This window comes from Hyaena hyaena, unplaced genomic scaffold, assembly GCF_003009895.1.
Source record: "Hyaena hyaena isolate Hyena2069 unplaced genomic scaffold, ASM300989v1 scaffold_599, whole genome shotgun sequence".
NCBI lineage: Eukaryota > Metazoa > Chordata > Mammalia > Carnivora > Hyaenidae > Hyaena > Hyaena hyaena.
The window spans coordinates 1,026,410-1,046,042 of record NW_024081230.1 but is presented as its reverse complement, the minus strand read 5'-3'; the positions used below and the strand labels follow the sequence as shown (position 1 = coordinate 1,046,042).

Sequence of the window (19,633 nt, the reverse complement as noted above, 5' to 3'; positions counted from 1 at the left end):
GTATCTGTATGTTGTTACCATTTAATTTTATTCTGAAATCTTATATTGCACCTTAAAGCATTTCAATAAATTAACTGATCTATACCTTTAATTTGATTTGTTAATGATTAGTAGCTTATTCTTCATCTTACAGCTTCAAAAATCTTTGACTTTTTTCCAGTTGCCTTTTCAAATTTATTTTTCATTATAAAATGAAAAAAAATTTTTTTGCAAGCAAAGTTGAATAATGGGAAGCATATACTTAAGGGAAAAATTATGTATTCCCCTTTTTCTTCAACCTTCTCAATCTCCCAGAAAATAAACCAAACAATAAAATGCATAAGTTTACATCTGCATAGATATCTTCCTTTGAATGATAAATTCAGTCACTCTAGTTTGACTTAAAGACATTTTAAAACATATTTCAAGGCTAGTTTTTTTTTTTCTTTCGTAGTTTATTGTCAAGTTGGTTTCCATATAACACCCAGCGCTCATCCCAAGTGCCCTCCTCCATGCCCATTACCCCCTTTCCCCTCTCCCTCACCCCCATCAGCCCTCAGTTTGTTCTTAGCATTCAAGAGTCTCTGATGGTTTCCCTCCCTCCCTCCCCGCAACTGTTTTTCCCCTTCTCTTTCCCCATGATCCTCGGTTAAGTTACTCCTGATCCACTTATAAGTGAAAACATGGTATCTGTCTTTCTCTGCCTAACTTATTTCGCTCAGCATAACACCCTCAAGTTCCATCCACATTGCTACACATGGCCAGTTTTCATTCTTTCTCATTGCCATGTAGTATTCCATTGTGTAGATGAACCACATCTTCTTGATCCATTTGTCAGTGGATGGACATTTAGGCTCTTTCCATGATTTGGCTGTTGTTGAAAGTGCTGCTATGAACATTGGGGTCCATGTGCCCCTATGCATCAGCACTCCAGTATCCCTTGGGTAAATTCCTAGCAGTGCTATTGCTGGGTCATAGGGGAGTTCTAATGTTAATTTTTTGCGGAACCTCCACACTGTTTTCCAGAGGAACTGCACCAGTTTACATTCCCACCAACAGTGTAGGAGGGTGCCCGTTTCTCCACATCTTCACCAGCATCTATAGTCTCCTGATTTGTTCATTTTAGCCACTCTGACCGGCGTGACGTGGTATCTCTATGGTTTTGATTTGTATTTCCCTGATGATGAGGGACACTAAGCATCATTTCAGTGATGCTGATTGTTTCAGCAATCATCTGTTGGCCATCTGGATATCCTCTTTGGAGAAGCGTCTGTTCATGTCTTCTGCCCATTTCTTCACTGGATTATTTGTTTTTCAGGTGTGGAGTTTGGTGAGTTCCTTATAGATTTTGGATACTTCAAAGCTAGTTTTTCAATTTTATTTTTATCAAAATATTCTAAGCTGTAACTGAAATGAATTATTTTTAAATTTTTTTAGTAGTTTATTTATTTTTGAGACAGAGAGAGACAGAGGATGAGTGGAGGAGGGTAGAGAGAGACACACACAGAGAATCTGAAACAGGCTCCAAGCTCTGAGCTGTCAGCACAGAACCCGACGCGGGGCTTGAACCCATGAACCGCGAGATCATGACCTGAGCCAAAGTTAGATACTTAACTGACTGAGCCACCCAGGCGCCCCTAAAATGAATTATTTTTATGTATCCTGTCATGCTTCATAGTTTCCTCATTTTGTTTGTCTTTGCTTATGTCTAGACTGCTCTTCTCATTAAACCTCACCACTTCATGTTCAAAGTTTTGCCTGTCTTTAAAAGTCTTTTCATACAGTCCTGTTAAGCTTTTCTTCTTTCCCTATTTTCACCCCTCTTTTGGCTTTGAAAATAATTTTGTGTTTCTAAATTGCCATTCCATTTTGTCACTTCACTTTCAGTGTGTAACTTTGTATTGTGCATAGTTACGTGTGTGCCCTGGACTATACTGAAGATTCCTTTAGAGCAATATTATCAGTATTTGAGCTTTGTAATACTTAAGTGCCTATTTATAAAGCCTGTTGTTAGGTACCTATTTGCTGAATAAATGTATTTTAGATAAGATGTATAATTACTCTTAGAAATACTGATTTTAAACTGTCTTGGGGATAAGTTGGGAGAAGCATAGCTATGAATTGAAACTAAAACTTCTTTTTTTGGTTTAGCTAAAGATTCAAAATAAGTTTTGAATATATCGTTCTGAGATTATAATAACCTGATTTGACCTGTTTTGAAAATTAAAACTAAAATTTTTAAAAACTAAATTGTGAGAATAGGGATACAAGTCAATGCATATCTCAAATATTTTAATAGGATAGAATTTTAGGAGCAGTTCTTTGACTTTTTTGAAAGAAACTTGCCACTGTGACTATTAACTGAATGTGATTTAACATATATGTATTCACTAAAAACAGTTTTCCTTTCCTTTTCAGAGAATGCAGAGTCTATTGATCTAAAACAGTTTTTTGACCAACATTTTTCACATATATATTATGTGTTCTTTGAGAATTTTGTGACTATCGAAGCTAGTTTGAAACAGAAAGGTAAGATCTTAAAATTGAAAAGAAAAAGATGTTAAAATTGGTTCTGGCTTATGTTGATGTTTCAGACAATTGTCGTAAATATTCACTTAAAAATAGACTCTCAGACATTGGAATTTTAGTGTTCTTTCACTTCTTTTTGTAAAACATTTTTTAGACAGTCTCTCACACTTTGGGTTAGTAGTACTATCTTCATTCCTTTTGTAGAAGACTTAGAAGATTTGCTTTTCCCCTGGTCAGATTGATTTAGAAAAAAAAATTTTTTAATGTTTTTTATTTATTTCTGAGAGAGAGAGAGAGAGAGACAGCGTGAGCAGGGGAAGGTCAGAGAGAGAGGGAGACACAGAATCTGAAATAGGCTCCAGGCTCTGAGCTGGCTGTCAGCACAGAGCCTGATCTATGGCTCGAACCCATGAACCGTAAGATCATGACCTGAGCTGACGTCAGATGCTCAGCAGACTGAGCTACCCAGGCGACCCCTGGTCAGATTGATTTACCTGTTTCCTTACCTTCTTTGCTTTGCCCTTAGGTGCATGTGTAAATTGAGCAGTCATTCTCATACTTTCACTTTCAGAATTTATTCTAAGTTCTCCACAATATATTATTTTTTTAAGATATAAATATGTAGAATCTAAATTGTTGAAAAAGAGTAGAAAGATGCTACAGTATTGTTTATACATTGAACAGAACATGCTTTAAGCATTTTATTGAAGAGTCACTGACAAATACTTTAATGCTTGAAATATTTTAAGCTTTTTAAGTGGTTGTAACAGGACAGAATGATAATGTTTAACATTTTTCTGTAAAAATATTTTAGGTCACAAGTCTCAGAGGGAGGAATTGGATGCTATACTTTTTATTTTTGAGGTGAGTATCTGCCCATCAGCTATTTTCCCCTCAAATAATTCCTAGAATATGCAAAGTAATATATTGAAACTATAAAGCATGTAGCAAAAGACTGAATTTGCAATGCTTTCTAAAAAGTGAATCATGTTTTTTGACGTAAAAATATACTTGACTTCATTCTTAATTGTTTTTTGAAATACATGTATTATTTTTAGGTGGAAATAGAATTATGTTTTTATGCATTTGATACCACAAAATTGGTAATACTGTTAGATACTTGTTTTATAAATTATTTTTCTGTTTAACTTTGGATTGAGGTGGAACAACTCTTTATTGTTAAATAAATAGAAGGAATTAACCATTTGATGCTCTAAAATTTATATTTTATTTTTGGCATCCTGATAAAAATTAGGGTTCCCTTTTATTTATTTTTTATTATTATTTTTAATGTTTATTTATTTTTGAGAGAGAGTGTCAACGGGGGAGGGGCAGAGAGAGAGAGGGAGACACACAGACTCTGAAGCAGGCTTCAGACTCCAGGCTGTTAGCGCATAGCCTGACACAGCATTCGAATCCATGAACTGCAAGATCAGGACCTGAGCTGAAGTTGGATGCCTAAACAACTGAGCCATTTGGGCACCCCAAGGGTCCCCTCACTTTTGTTTTATTTTGTATTATTTTTTTAAATTATTATTTATTTTTGAGGGGAAGAGAGAGAGAGAGCGCGAGTGAGCGAGAAGAGAGTGCAAGCAGGGGAGGGGCAGAAAGAATGGGAGACACAGATCTAAAGCAGGCTCCAGGCTCTGAGCTGTCTGCACAGAGCCTGATGGCAGGGCTCAAACTCCTGAATGGTGAGATCATGACCTGAGCAGAAGTCAGAGGCTTAACTTGACTGAGCCACCCAGGTGCCCCCCCTCACTTTTATAATATCTTCTTGCCTCTTCATTCTGTCTTTCAAATCAAGCAGTGCTAGGAGTATTCTAATCTTTATTGAAAATTCAGAAATCTGGAGAAAGCCATGATTTCGATTTTGTGACTTGAAGGACAGTAAAGAATTGGGAAATCAGTATCTAAAATTTGAGCTATTTTGTCTGTTGGTAATTAAAGATAATAAAATAATTCACTGTTTTGTATTTTGGGTACTTTGGTATAGTTTAGAAGAATTTGAACAATCTGATATCTCTTTTAGCTGTTGATTTAGCTATTGATTTAGTCACAACTAGAAAAATAGAAAGTTTTTTTAAGAGTTCCAGATGCGAGTAACTGGTATTGGTACCTGTTCTGCAGTTAATTTTCAGTAATCAGCCTTTAGGAATTTGCTTGTGTTTGTCTCGCCAGGTGTTTGCATGAAGTATTTACAAGGGGAATATTAAAACATAGATGTTTTGAGAAAGAATATAAGGATCAGCATAAATCATTTAGATTATGTTCTCTAATCAATATGGAATTAAATGAGGAAATTAGTAACAAGGAAATTTTGTAAATTCATAACTACATGGAAATTATTGAACATACTCCAAATAATCAATGGCTCATAGAAAAGACATATCAAAAGTTAGGTAGTGCAGCTAACCAAGCATTCAGAGGGAAATTTATAGTTGTAAACTTAATATGATAGAAGGAAAAATGACATCACATCAGTTACCTAAGTTTCCACTTAGAAACTACAAAAAGAAGATCAAATTAAAATCCAAAGAAAACAGATAAAGAATATGGTTAAGATTATAGCAAAAATAAGGGCACCTGGGTGGTTCAGTTGGTTAACTGTCTGACTTCAGCTCAAGTCATGATTTCATAGTTTATGAGTGTCAGGCTCTGTGCCGACAACTCAGAGCCTGGAACCTGCTTTGGATTCTGTATCTCCCTTTCTCTCTCTGCCCCACTCATGGTCTGTCTCTCTTTGTCTCTCAAAAATGAATAAATGTTAAAAAATTTAAAAAAGACATGCTTATTTACATTTTGTAAGGGGTCAGATCTAAAGTTTAGTAGTCATAATTTAGGAATGCTTTTTAGTAGTTTATAAACTTTTCAACTTATAGTTATATCTCTTTCCACACCAAAGTAAATATAATTATACAGTTGTTGGCTAGATATGAGAAAGGCAAAGGCAAAGAAGTTTGTGTATCTCATGTGGGACTAGCAATTATCTGTGAAGAACTTTATAATTTATCATCATCCCCTCATATGAGATGGACTAAAGAAGATCATATTAAATGGAAGATAGAGATGTAAAACATGCATACTATCTTTTGGGCAGATTGGTGTAAAAGTACACGTTTTAGAATTAGGTATATCAAGATTGGAATTAGTTCCACTTTCTTTTTTTCTTTTTTTAACTTATTTATTTAAAAAAGTTTTTTTTTTTTTTAACATTTAATTATTTTTGAGAGAGAGAGAAACAGAGACAGAGCACAAGCCAGGGAGGGGCAGAGAGAGAGAGGGAGACACAGAATCTGAAGCAGGCTGTGCTGAATTCACGAACCATGAGATCATGACCTGAGCTGAAGGCTGGTGTTTAACCAGCTAAGCCAGGCAGGCACCCCTGGAATTAATTCCACTTTCTAACTTAAGCACATTACTTAGCCCATGTTCTCATTTTTCAAATGAGATTAATAAACTCTTTTTTTAGGATGGTTGTGAGGTTTAATGAGATATCATTATATAAAGTGTCTAGTGGTTTGGCCTTTATGAATATTTAGTGGCATTTCTAAGTAAAAATAATAATAAGAGCAGCAATAGCAACAAACACACACAAAACCCATTCAGCAAGTGGATGAGTACTGAGAGCATAGTTTAGCAGCATAGTAAGGCAGCTGTTGAACTAAAATAATTCACACAAGAAATTGGCAAAGGGAATTAAAGGTAAAATTTTGAATTAGATGTAAAAAGTATTTATTCTGAATTGATAGAAGCCTGTGTTGGCTTAAATGTAGGGATTGTGAATTTTTAAATATTGTTATACCTACAACCATCATAACATATAATACTTTTGGGGTCACATAAATCAATTCAGTACATATATTTGATTTTATTTTTATGGAGTTCAAATATTTTCCCTACTTTTATAAAAATAGGAGGAAGAACTACACAGCGACAAAATGTCACTAATACTAATATCTGAAAGAATTTAAAACCTATCACTAATATCCATAATAGAGAAATTCTAAGAATAGTAAATAATCATTTTGAAATATGTTAGAGTTAGTATTTAATCACTAAGGAGAAATATATTTACTTTTCACATCATTGTAAAAGGTAAATTTCATTAATGTCTTATTCTAGGTTTAGTATAGCTTGTTGGTTCTTTTTTGGTGTTTTCAAATATTGATCAGTATACCAGTGCTGAAACAGTACAAGTACTGTCAGATTAGTTCAAATACTGTTTTGTGTTTGTGATGCTATCTTTTACATCAGAAACTCTTAAAGGCTTATCATAAGCTCTTTGTTTAATTTTTCACATTGCACAGAATGTGGACTCATTACTTGCTTTTCATTTTTTTCTTTTGTTTTATTCGTACTGATTTTTAGAAAATTTTACAACTTCTTCCAGAAAGAATTCATCAACGATGGCAGTTTCATAGTATTGGTAAGTAATTTAAATATGTATTTGACATAAATGATAATGCTCTTTAATGGGTTGGTCATTATTTGAAATGAATTTATAGTTTATTGTTTAGTAAAAACAATATAAAGAATACTGGACTTTACTTGCTGGGAGTATAAGGTAAAAACATAGATAAAGATTACCAGTCAAAAGGCGTATTAAATTTCTTTGTTCCTTTACTTTAGCAATGGTGATAAAACTGTAAAACCAAAAATATAAAAGTGGGCTCAGCAGTAAAGTAAACATCTCAGAATCAGAATGGAAGAGAAATGTAAAGTGCCAAATAGAGTAGGAATCGTGGGCTCCATGTTTGAAAGCAAGCAATGTCAGCTGGCAGGTTGCGTCACAGAAACTAGTGGGGGAACTGGAGTTAAGCTTATTGCTTGAAGGACTAGAGTAGAACTTTCCAGATCATGGAATGAAGCTGAAAAGAAAAAAGGGGAGGAAAATCCATGATAGTGGATTATTGCCAGAGGAGGCCACAGACCTTCTGTTACGAGGAACTAAGCCAAGGTGCTTGCTGACATGGAGTCTGATCTTAGAACAATAACAGTATCACCACAGGGCTCTTGAGCCCTTGTTTTAAGACATTCTCCCCCTCTGTGATTATAAAGGAACAGAACCTTAAATAGGCTATTGTTGGCTTTGGTTCAGATGTCTCAATGATGTCAGATTTGATTTTAATGATTCTCATGACCCTTCTTTCATGGGTAATATGTGGATGGCACCAGATCTACATTGTTGAAGTAGAATGATAGAAGCCTTATATTAATTTGTAAAACTTGTATTTGTTTCTCTTAAAAGAGAAAGTCATAGGAGTGCCTGGGTGGCTCAGTCAGTTAAGCGTCTGACTCTTGATTTCAGCTCAGGTCATGATCTCATGGTTTGTGAGTTTGAGCCCCTTGTTGGGCTCTGCACTGTCAGTGCAGTGCTTAGACTTCTCTGTCTCTCTCTCTGTCTGCCCCTCCTCTACTTGCGCTCTCTCACTCTCTCCCAAAATAAGGGAATAAACATTTTTTAAAAAAGTCCTTCATCTCTCTCTTTTTTAAGTTTGAGAGAGAGAGAACGAGAGAGAACACATGTGCATACATGAGCAGGGATGGGGCAGAGGAAGAGGAAGGGAGAGACTCCCAAGCAGGCTCCATGCTCTCTGCTCAGAGTCCTACATGGGGCTCAGTCTCACAAACCATGAGATCATGACCTGAGCTGAATCAAGAATTGGACACTTAGCTGACTGAGCCAACCAAGTGCCCCTAGGCCCCACATTTCTTAATCTGTTACAATAAGTGAAAGCTCTTCTGGGCACAGTTTAAAAACAAGCAGTGGGTGCCTGGGTGTCTCAGTTGGTTAAACATCTGACTCTTGGTATTGGCTCAGGTCATGATCTAACAAGTCCTGCCGGGGCACTGCATGGATTCTCTTTCTTCCTCTCCCCCTTCCCCTCCTATGTGTGCGCATGCATGTACTCTTTCTCTCTCAAAGTAAATAAACTTAAAAAAAACAACAATGGGTACCTGGGTGGCTCAGTCGGTTAGGCGTCTGACTTTGGCTCAGGTCATGATCTCACGGTCTGTGGGTTCGAGCCTCACATTGGGCTCTGCCGACAGCTCAGAGCCTGGAGCTTGTTTCAGATTCTGTGTCTCCCTCTTTCTCTGCCCCTCCCCAGCTCATACTCTGTCTCAAAAATAAATTGTTCAAAAAAATTGAAAAAACAAAGACAAAAACAAGCAAATAGGCAGGCTGGGTGGCTTACTCAGTAGAGAATCCAGCTCATGATTTCATCTCAGGACATGATGTTACAGTCGTGAGATCAAGCCCCATGTCAGGCTCTGCACTGATAGTGCAGCCTGCTTGGGATTCTCTCTCTCTCTCTCTCTCTCTCTCTCTCTCTCCCCCCCCCCCCCCCCCCCCCCCCCATGCACGTGTGCACTCTCTCTGTGCCAAGATAAAAAAAAAAACTTAAAAAAAAAAAAAAAGATTCACATGGCCAATAAGCACATGAAAAAATGTGCAACGAATGGTGCTGGGAAACTGGACAGTGAGATACAGAAGAATGAAGCTGGACCACTTTGTTACACCCTGCATAAAAATAAACTCAAAATGGATGAAAGACCTAAACATAAGACAGGAAACCATCAAACTCCTGGAGGAGAAAACAGGCAACAATCTCTTTGACCACAGCAGCTTCTTACTAGACATGTCTTTAGAGGCAAGGAAAACAAAAGGAAAAATGAACTATTGGCACCTCATCAAGATAAAAAGCTTCTATACAACAAAGGAAACAATCAACAAAACTAAAAGGCAGAAAGGGTTAGTATCCAAAATCTATAAAGAACTTATCAAGCTCAACACCCAAAAACAAGCCAGTGAAGAAATGGGCAAGAGACATGAACAGACACTTTTCTGAACAACTTATCCAGATGATAAACAGATGCATGAAAAGATGTTCAACATGACTCATCATCAGGGAAATACAAATGAAAACCATAGTGAGTTACTACCTCACACCTATCAGAATGGCTAAAATTAATAACGCAGGAAACAACGGATGTTGGTCAGGATGCGGAGAAAGCGTTCCCATTTTGTATTGGTGGGAATGCAAACTGGTGTAGCCACTCTGGAGAACAGTATGCAGGTTCCTCAAAAAATTAAAAATAGAGCTACCTACAACCCAGCAATTGCACTGCTAGGTATTTATCCAAAGGATACAAAAATGTTGATTCAGAGGGGCAAATGCACTCCTATGTTTATAGCAGAACTGTCAGCAGTAGCCAAATTATGGAAAGAGCCAAAATATCCATTAATTTATGGATGGATAAAGAAGATGTGGCACACATGTGCACGTGCGTACACACACACACACACACACACACACACACACACACACACAGAGGAATATTACTTGGTGACCCAAAGAATGAAATCTTGCCCTTTGCAACAATGTGGGTGGAAATAGAATGTATTATGCTAAGTGAAATAAGTCAGAGAAAGACAAATATATAATTTCACTTATGTGGAATTTAAGAAACAAAACAGATGAACATAGGGAAGGGAAGGAAAAAGCAGATAAAAGAGGGAGGCAAACCATAAGAGACTCTTAAATACAGAGAACAAACTGAGGGTTGCTGGAGGGGAGGTGCTAGGGGGAAATGGGTTAAATGGGTGATGGGCATTAAGGAGGGCACTTAGTGGGATGAACACTGGGTGTTATATGTTAGTGATGAATCACTAAATTCTACTCCTGAAACTATTACTGCACTAATGGTTTTAAATAAAATTAGATTAAAAAAAAAAAGATGTGTAGCATCAATGTCATCAGGGAAATCCAAATCACAACTAAAAGGGGATATCATTTTACATCTCTAAGAATGACTATAAGCAGAAAGATAACAGTGTTGGTGAAGCTGTGGAGAAATTGGAACACTCGAACATTGTTGGCAGAAATGTAAAATGATGCAGCTACTTTGAAAAAGTCTGGCATTCTTCAAAATATTAAACATAGAGTTACTACATGACCTAGCATTTCCATTCCCAGATAGATGCTCAAGAGAAAGGAAAGCATATGTCTGCATAGAAACTTACATTCTACTATTCATAGTATTTTTCATAATAGTCAAAAAGTAGAAATAACCCAATGTCTGTTTATTTTTAACGTTTATTTTAAGAGAGAGAGAGAGAGAGACAGCTTGAGTGAGGGAGGGGCAAAGAGAGGGAGACACAGAGTCTGAAGCAGGCTCCAGGCTCTGAGCTCTCGGCACAAAGTCTGACGCGTGGTTTGAACTGAGGAATTGTGAGATCATGGCCTGATCCGAAGTCTGACACTCCCTGACTGAGCCACCCAGGTACCCCTAAAATAACCCAATGTCTGTTAACTGATGATTAGATGAGTAAAATGTGTTTTATCTTAAAAAGGGGGGCAGGAATCTTTTGTGAGGTTTTGAAACTATAAGCCATCCCAACAGTAGTTCCAGAAATTAAAGGAACTCTGAATATCTAGGAAGGATATTGATTCAGTAGTACAAAAAGACAAAAAACTAAATAGTAAAGACATTTAAATTAAACTTTTAAGATAAAGTGTGAGTCTAGATATGATGTATGCATTATACATAAAGAACTTTTACAACTTGATAAGACATCAATTTTTAAAATCGACAACATATTTGAATAGATTTTATATCAGAGAAGAGACGTGAATTGGTAATAAAGCACATGATAAGGTACTCAGTGAAATAGTGAAATCGTTTTTGTGTTTCATAATCATAAAAATATCTCTGAAGGTTGTTTATGAAGAAACTTTAAAAAAAGTTTTTTTGATGTTTATTTTTGAGAAAGAGAGAGAGACAGAGCATGAGCAGGGGAGGGGGCAGAGAAAGAGAGAGGGAGAGAGAGGGAGACACAGAATCTGAAGCAGGCTCCAGGCTCTGAGCTGTCAGCACAGAGCCTGATGCGGGGCTCAAACTCATGGACCGTGAGATCATAACCTGAGCATTATATCTCCTAAAGACTGTAGCCTTAAATCTCCACAAGATCATTAGGCTGTCTCATTGTCAGGATTAATAATATTTCAAAAAATACCTAACTTGAGAAGATACATAAATGGTCATTTTTATTGGTTATTTGGAAAAATCCTAAAACTGTTGACTTTCATTTTTATATATACAGGAAAATAAATCAGTGACTGTAGTTGATTTTTTTAAGTAGCTTTATTGAAGTATAATTACATAGGTAAAATTCATCTATTTAAATAAATAATTTAGTGATTTTTTAAATAAATATTAAGTCACTGTTGTCCAGTTTTAGAACATTGCCTCACCCTAAAGTATTCTGTTTAGCTCATTTATAGTCAGTGCCTTTCCTACCACCAATCTGCTTTCTGTCCTCAATTTGTCTTTTTTTGGCATTTCATATAAATGAAGTCATACAATTTGTAGTAGTTTACGTCAGATGCCTTCTTTCACTTAGCATAATTTTGTTTATTTTTCACATTATAGCATGTGTTATTCCTTTTCATATCTGTAAAGTATTCTATTATATGGATATAATCATGTTTTTTTAATCTACTCACGAATTCGTAGACATTTATATTGTTTCTAGTTTATTATAATTTGTTTATTCTGCTTGTTTTATTGTAGATTCCTTTCAATTTTTTACATATAGGAACTTGTCAACTATAAGATAGTTTTACTTTTTTACTTCCAGTCTGGTACCTTTAATTTCTTTCATTCTTTTTATTTAGTATTTCTCTAGTACAGTGTTGAATAAAAGTGGTGAAAGCAAACACTTGCATTTTTCCTGATGTGTGAAAGTAGTCTTTAGCCATTATGTATGATAGCTGTTTTTATAGATGCTGTTTATCAAGTTGAAGAAGTTGTCTTCTATTCCCAGTTTGTTGAAAGTTTTAAATCATGAATGGGCATTGTATCTTGTCAGATGCTTTTTCTGCATCTGTTGACGCAATCATTGTCAGTGCATTGGTGGTTTTGTCATTTATTATATTAATATTTTGTAATTTACTAATTTTCAGGAGTTAAAACATCATTGCATCTTGATATAAATCCCATTTAGTTAAAGTTTTAGTCATTTTGATATATTGCTAAATGTAGTCTGCTAATTTGTTAAAGATTTTTACTTCTGTGTTTAGGAGGATATTGTTCTGTAATGTTCTTGTCGTGTCTTTATGTGGCTTTATTATGTGACTTCATACATAGATTGGGAAATGTTCCGTCTTTTTCCATTTTCTGAAAGAGTGTGAACAGTTATTTCTTCTTTAAGTATTTGGTAGAATTCACAAGTAAAGCCATTTGGACCTGGGCTTTTCTTTAGGAGAGGATTTGTAACTGTTAATTCAGTTTCTTTACTTGTTATATATGTATTCAGATTATATATTTCTTTTTTAGTTACTTTGTGTAATTTGTGTTTTTCTAGGAATTTGTATTTTCTGAGCTATCTAATTTGTTGGTGTCAAGTTCAAGTTCTCTTGAGATCATTCTTTTCATTCCTATAAGGCTAGTAGTTATATCCCCTCTTTCATTTCCAAATTGTGTAATTTGCATCCTCTTATTTTATTGACCAATGTAGCTAGGCATTTGTCATCAGTGTTGACCATTTCAAAGAGCTAGATCTGGTATTGTTGTTTTTCTCTCTTCTTTTTCTGCTTTCCATTTCATTCGTTTTCGTTCTAGCCTTTTATATTTTTAAAACGTTTTGCTTGCTTTGGGTTTAATTTGTCTATTTGTATTTTCTTTCTTTAAAAAATTTTTTTTAATGTTTTATTTCTGAGAGAGAGAGAGAGACAGCGTGAGCAGGGGAGGGCCAGAGAGAGAGAGGGAGACACAGAATATGAAACAAGCTCCAGGCTCTGAGCTAGCTGTCAGCACAGAGCCCGATGCGGGGCTCGAACCTACGAACTGTGAGATCATGATCTGAACTGAAGTCGGCCACTTAACTGACTGAGCCTCCCAGGCACCCCTATTTGTATTTTCTTATGATGGAAGTCTAGGATATTAATTTGATACCTTTTTTCTTTTTTGATATAGATGTTTAAGACAATAAATTTTCCTCTAAGCTTTGTTTTAGCTTATATCCTGTACATTTTAGTATGTTGTGCTTTGTTTTCATTATTTGAAAAAAATAATAAAAACATGGCTGAATTGCTTGGGAGAATATATTTCCAATTCGAAGAAATGACATAGAATTAGTAGCCAGTATGTATAAGGAACTCTCATATTAAACAAAGTAACATAAGTGAAAAATGAACAAATGATATGATAAGCAATTTGCAGGAACTTGAACGATGAAATGAAAAGATGCTTAGTGTCACTAAGAAACATCAAATGAGAACATTATGAAGATATATTTTAGAGCACCCCACCCGTATTTTGTGTTGCCAAAAATATGTTACTCTAGCATTCTCATACACTACTGTAAGTACTGCTAAATTTCTCAACTACTTTGGAGAGAATATTCTAATATTGAGTAAAGTTGAAAGTGAGTAATTTCATTCCTGGTAATATGTCCTGGGGAAACTCACATGCTTACAGGGAATCATGAGCAAGAATGTTTATTACAGTATTCCTGAGAATAGCATAGTATTGCTTTAAGAAATTGAATTTGCTCAACATAAGGAAGAGAATTGCAGATAAAACAATTTTTTAAAAAATATTTTTTATGTTTATTTTTGAGAGGGAGAGAGTGCAAGCAGGGGAGGGGCAGAAAGAGAGGGAGACACAGAATCCAAAGCAGGCTCTAGGCTGAGCTGTTAGCACAGAGCCTGACACGGGGCTCGAACCCATGAACTGGGAGATCATGACCTGAGCCGAAGTCAGAGGCTTAACTGGCTAAGCCACCCATGCACCTGCAGATAAAACAGTTTTATTTGAAATATTAAAGCTTATTTTTGTATGACAAATGAAACTTAACCAAATAAAATCTAGGCTTGATCTTTGTGTATGTGTCTGGTTGTTTTGTATGTGTATAATCTTGAGGTTATTAGAAAGAATAAAAAATACAATATTGGGAAAATAGCTATGAAAGAAGTTCTTGTTATTGGTATAGGTTTTAAACATGTAAACCAGTTCTAAATATTTTATTGGTTTATAAATAAATACTCATAATGTAAAAATATTTTTGGAAACAATACTGAAATCTGGATAATGTTTTTTTTCTTTGGAAGGCAGGAAGGAGAATTTGACATGGTTTCAAAGGAGGCTTCAATGATACCTATTAGATAAAACCTCATAGATAATGTGAATAAATGAAAATTTGAAATAATAAGAAACATGGACCTGTGTTAGATATGTTCAGACCAAATGGTGGGTCTCTGGGTAGCTGTTAATGTAATTTCAGTATTTTATTATAGAATTGAAATAGTGCATAAATTAAAAGAAAACATATGGATTTGAATATTCTGAAAAAGAAAATTAGTACAATGAAAATGTTTGTTAGGGAATATTAGAGTTATAGAAGTTCATGTGGTTAACTAAATGGAAATTTTCTACCATAGTTTTTTATTTGTATTAGTGATGGAGAAAGTACTTAATTATATTCTTAGTCTTAAATAAGAGATGTTCAGAGATTGTTGTATTAAATGTAGTTTTGTGTTTAGGGTTTGTTTTGATAGAATAAATCATGTTTAATTGCAATAGACGATTTATTATAAAGGTGACTTTTTAAATTCCTTTCTGGTCCCAAGATTATGGCCAAAGGGATATCAGGGTCACCAAGAATAACTTGGAGGTTGCCAAGGACTTGTTTTAAAGTGTTTTCAAGTCTGACCGAGAACTCTGACATTTGGAAACAGTGTTTATTATGAATGTTTAAACAGTGTTATGAATGTTTAAAATCATCTTTTCTTTTCAGGATTGATTTTAAAGAAACTACTCCACACAGGAAATTCCTTGAAGGTATAGTTGTCTTTCTTTTCTGTAACTTTTAAAAAACGGGTAAAGCATATAGTCTCCTGTTCTACTTTTCCTGCATCAACTTTTTTTCTAAAGAATTTTGAATTGTTCGCTTAATTGAAGTGAATTGACTTAAAGTATAGCAACATACCCAGTATGTGTGAAATATGTACTAGGTTGGTTAGGCTGTTGAAAAACTATTGTTGGGGCACCTGGGGAGGCTCAGTTGGTTAAATGTCTGACTCTTGGTTTTAGCTCAGGTTATGATCTCATGGTACATGAGTTTGAGCCCCTCATCGGGCTCTGTGCTGACGTTGAGGAGCCTGCTTAAAATTCTCTCTCCCCCTCTCTCCTCTTCCTTTGTTTTCTCTCTCTCTAAATAAATAAATAAACAAAAAAAAGGAAACACTGTTGTTTGCCACTGCATTGAGTGATTCACTGGAAATACTTTACTCTCTGATCCCAGAAGACAAAAATTATGTAGTCATTCAATAAATTATTCTTTATATTACTATAACTATTCTTAGATGTAGGGAGAAATAGAGGATCTATATTAGAAAGTTGGTTTTATTTCTCTTTCATTATCTTATTGTGCTTTTCTAAGAGAAGTTACCTAGTCCAAAAGCATCTCATTATAGGTTAAATGAAAGTTTCATATTGTAGGTAGGTTTGGTGTCAAAGCTTGGAATAGCAACATGAAGGAATAAGTCTTCCTGATTGTTATCTTGTTATCTCCCTAAACTGTGAGGTTGGCAGCTGTTGGTTGAACAGCTTTGAGAGTGGCCATTTACCAAGATGTGCTAGGCCAATTTCCAAAGTTACCAGTCAGGTTAGGTTAGTGAAGAACTTGATGTTTTGCTTGTCAGAGTTTGAATGTTTTTCTATCTTTTCCTATTCTCTTCTTGGGAGAGAATTTATGCATTGATTCAAATATTTGTTGTCTTCTGTATATGGGGTATTGTTCTGGGTGCTTAGAATGTAGTAATAGGTCAGAATTTCTATTTTGCAGGTTAGTAGCAAATCATAATTACATGACATAACTGCAGAGAGTACTAAACCTTTTAAGGACAAGAACATTGATTTAGCAGCACACGAGGATCCCCATTGCAATTCTTCCTTTTACCAAACTCATTACAGCAAGAAACAGTTATTGCCCTCTTTCTTTTTGCTTCTTGTATTAGACTAGTCGTGATGGGAAAGAAAAAGTAAAGAAAGAGATGATTTTCTGAGTTTTTACAAATGGAAATTATAGAATAAATTATAGAATAAAGATTACCTGATGGCTTTTAGTAGAGGCCAAGTTTATTCTGTAGTTGTTCAAATCCATGAATTTAAATTTACAAAAAATGAGAATTCAATAAATGTCATGGATGTAATAGCTCTTCTTCCTTCCCTCCCTCCTTTCCTTCTTTTTCCTTTCCCTTTTCCTTTACTTTTTCTGTTTTGCAAAGTAACATTCTCTAATGTTACAAAATTCTAGAGAATTTTGTCTTTAAAAGTAAGAAAATATTTCCATTACAAGTAAAAATACTGTTTTTATTTTATTTTATTTTAGATCAGGCGGGAAGGTGTTCGTCTTTTTTTATTATGGTTACAAGCTCTTCAGAATAACTGTAGCAAAGAACAGCTTTGGATGTTTTCATGCTTAATTCCTGGATTTTCAGCACTACAATCTGAACATGGACCTCGAACTTTAGATAATCTCATTAATCCTCCACTCAACCTTCAAGAAAGTAAGATTCGTTAGATCTCACCCATTAGTATGTTAAAATTTTCTGTGTAGTTAATATAGTTTTAAAATGTCTGTATGTTTATTAGCTGGGTAATTCAAGCCCATGATGTAAAATGTAGGTTTTATTATTTTTCAGGTATGATGAGGCTTATAGATCAGAAGATGATTGCCATTTAAAAAAAACAGTTACAGTTCCCAGAAGGAGAGGGCATGCCACACCAGGGAGGGTGGCCACATGGGGAAGCACCAGAGTCAGTCAGGGTTAGGGTATCATAGGCAAGAGCCCTTACTGTGATTTCTGTAGGTAAGAATGTGTGAAGCAGTGTGAGCAGTCCTACGGCTCATTTGAATAATTTTGGCAGGCTCAGGTGCAAAGGGGCTTTCCCTCAGTGTCACTCAGGTACCTGGGTGATTAGGTTAGGGGAGTAGTGGTCATGAGTGTGAGGACGGAATAGAAGAGGAGTAGAAGCAGGGACTCTGGACTGGATGGTTGCACATGGAAGGCTTGTTCTCCTTCCCATGTTTATGATCTCTGGGAATTAGCTAGCTAGCCCTTGGAGGGCCATTCTTCTCTCCCTGGCCAGCAAGTCTTCTGGCATCAAAGCATCAGAACTGGGGCACCCGAGTGGCTCAGTTGGTTAAGTGTCTGACTTCAGCTCAGGTCATGATCTCACGGTTTGTGAGTTCAAGCCTCGTGTCTGGCTCTGTGCTAGCAGCTCGGAGCCTGGAGCCTGTTTCGGATTCTCTATCTCCATCTCTCTCTGCCCCTCCCCCATTCATGCTCTGTCTCTCTCTCAAAAATAAACAAACATTAAAAAAAATTTTTTTTAAAGCATCAGAAACGCATAGTTAATATAAGTCATTTTACATTTATTATTTCTAATTCTCATATGTCGTCTTGTTAATTTGGATATATTTTGCAGTACAAGAGTATTCTACTTTGTGCCAAGAGGACTGTAAGAAAACCTTCTCCTATGAACTTAATTATTTGGCTAATATTTACAGAGAAATGTTTAGGAATCAGTCTGTACTAAACTAGGTGATGCTCAGGAAATATTTAAGAGAATTCAAGCTAGTTGTTGGTTGGTTTTCTTGAATTTGCAGTTATAATGAGTGTTTTTTTTTTTTTAATTTTTTTTAAGGTTTTTTTAATTTATTTCTAGAGAGAGAGAGAGCGTGAGCAGGGGAGGGTCAGAGAGAGAGGGAGACACAGACTCTGAAATAGGCTCCAGGCTCTGAGCTGGCAGTCAGCACAGAGCCCGATGCGGAGCTCGAACCCACGAACCGCGAGATCATGACCTAAGCGAAAGTCGGACGCTTAACCGACTAAGCCACCCAGGCGCCCCATATAATGAGTGTTTTTGAATGTCTGAAAATTTTTAAAAATGTAAAGATTTCTTTTTTTTCTACATCGACTTTTTTTTTTTAATTTTTTTTTTTTAATGTTTTATTTATTTCTAGGAGAGAGAGACAGAGACAGCATGAGCAGGGGAGGGTCAGAGAGAGAGGGAGTCACAGATTGAAACAGGCTTCAGGCTCTGAGCCAGCACAGAGCCCGACGCGGGGCTCGAACCCACGAACCGCGAGATCATGACCTAGGCGAAAGTCGGACACTTAACCGACTAAGCCACCCAGGCGCCCCTGTACATCGACTTTTGTAATCAAGGAAATAAGATGTTATTCTTCCTTTTTGAGAAGGGAAGTAGCATTTCCTTTTTTGAATGAAGTACTACCTTAAAGGGTAAGCATAGTCATTACTAGAGTACTCTGTCCTTTAATTGATGAATAAGCTCATTGTTGCTGTTACTTATCATACTATGGAATTTTTGTATTGGACACACTTAATGTGAATTTTAAAATATCATGAGAAGTTTTTTTTCAAGTGAGATTTACTCTTAAGCCCGTCATATCTGTCTGTCCATCCTTGTCATGTTCTCTCAATCAAGGGCCTTTGAAACAGCTGATTATTAAACTTCATGGTTGTTGTGATGGATTGTCAGGATGATCTCAGATTTATTTCAAGGTTCAGTCATTAGAACGTTTTCAAACTGTATTCATTGCATATATGTTTTACAGTTAAATTTTAATTAGACCACATTATTTCATTGTTAAATTTGTTTTGTAATTATACTGAACCTTTGTTTTGTCTTTGGATAGCTCAAGTCACTATAGAAGAAATTACTCCTCTTGTCCCCCCACAATCAGGAGACAAAGGACAAGAAGATCTCACAAGCTATTTTCTTGAAGCACTTTTAAAATATATAGTAATTCAGGTATGTATTATCTTCTTCGATATCACTCCCCACCATCATTTTTCCCTCTTTTACCGTTATTCTGTTAGAGTAGATATTTGCTTACTTTCTTGAAGGAGGACAAATTTTTACTTTTCAAAATGTATGTTAGTATGCCTTTCTTGGAAAAAAAAATCATTGGAGGGACTTTTAATCTCTTAGGGAACTAGAGAGAAATTTTTAAGTAGAGTATTTCACGTATAAACCTTCTTATGTGGGCCAGTTTCTAATCCTTTCCTTTATAATCAGCAGCTGT

General features: G+C 35.7%; 1 protein-coding gene across 8 annotated transcripts in view; it reads left to right on the top strand.

Moving 5' to 3' along the window:
- RALGAPA1 (Ral GTPase activating protein catalytic subunit alpha 1) overlaps positions 1–19,633 on the top strand; it is a 259,277-nt gene that overhangs the window by 40,510 nt on the left and 199,134 nt on the right. For all 8 annotated transcript variants that reach the window (XM_039257004.1, XM_039257003.1, XM_039256998.1 and 5 more), the window contains exons 2-7: positions 2,398–2,508; positions 3,323–3,372; positions 6,880–6,937; positions 15,314–15,357; positions 16,910–17,087; positions 19,244–19,359. In XM_039257004.1, coding sequence (XP_039112935.1) covers positions 2,398–2,508; positions 3,323–3,372; positions 6,880–6,937; positions 15,314–15,357; positions 16,910–17,087; positions 19,244–19,359 — 557 coding nt within the window. The remainder of the gene's footprint in view (positions 1–2,397; positions 2,509–3,322; positions 3,373–6,879; positions 6,938–15,313; positions 15,358–16,909; positions 17,088–19,243; positions 19,360–19,633) is intronic.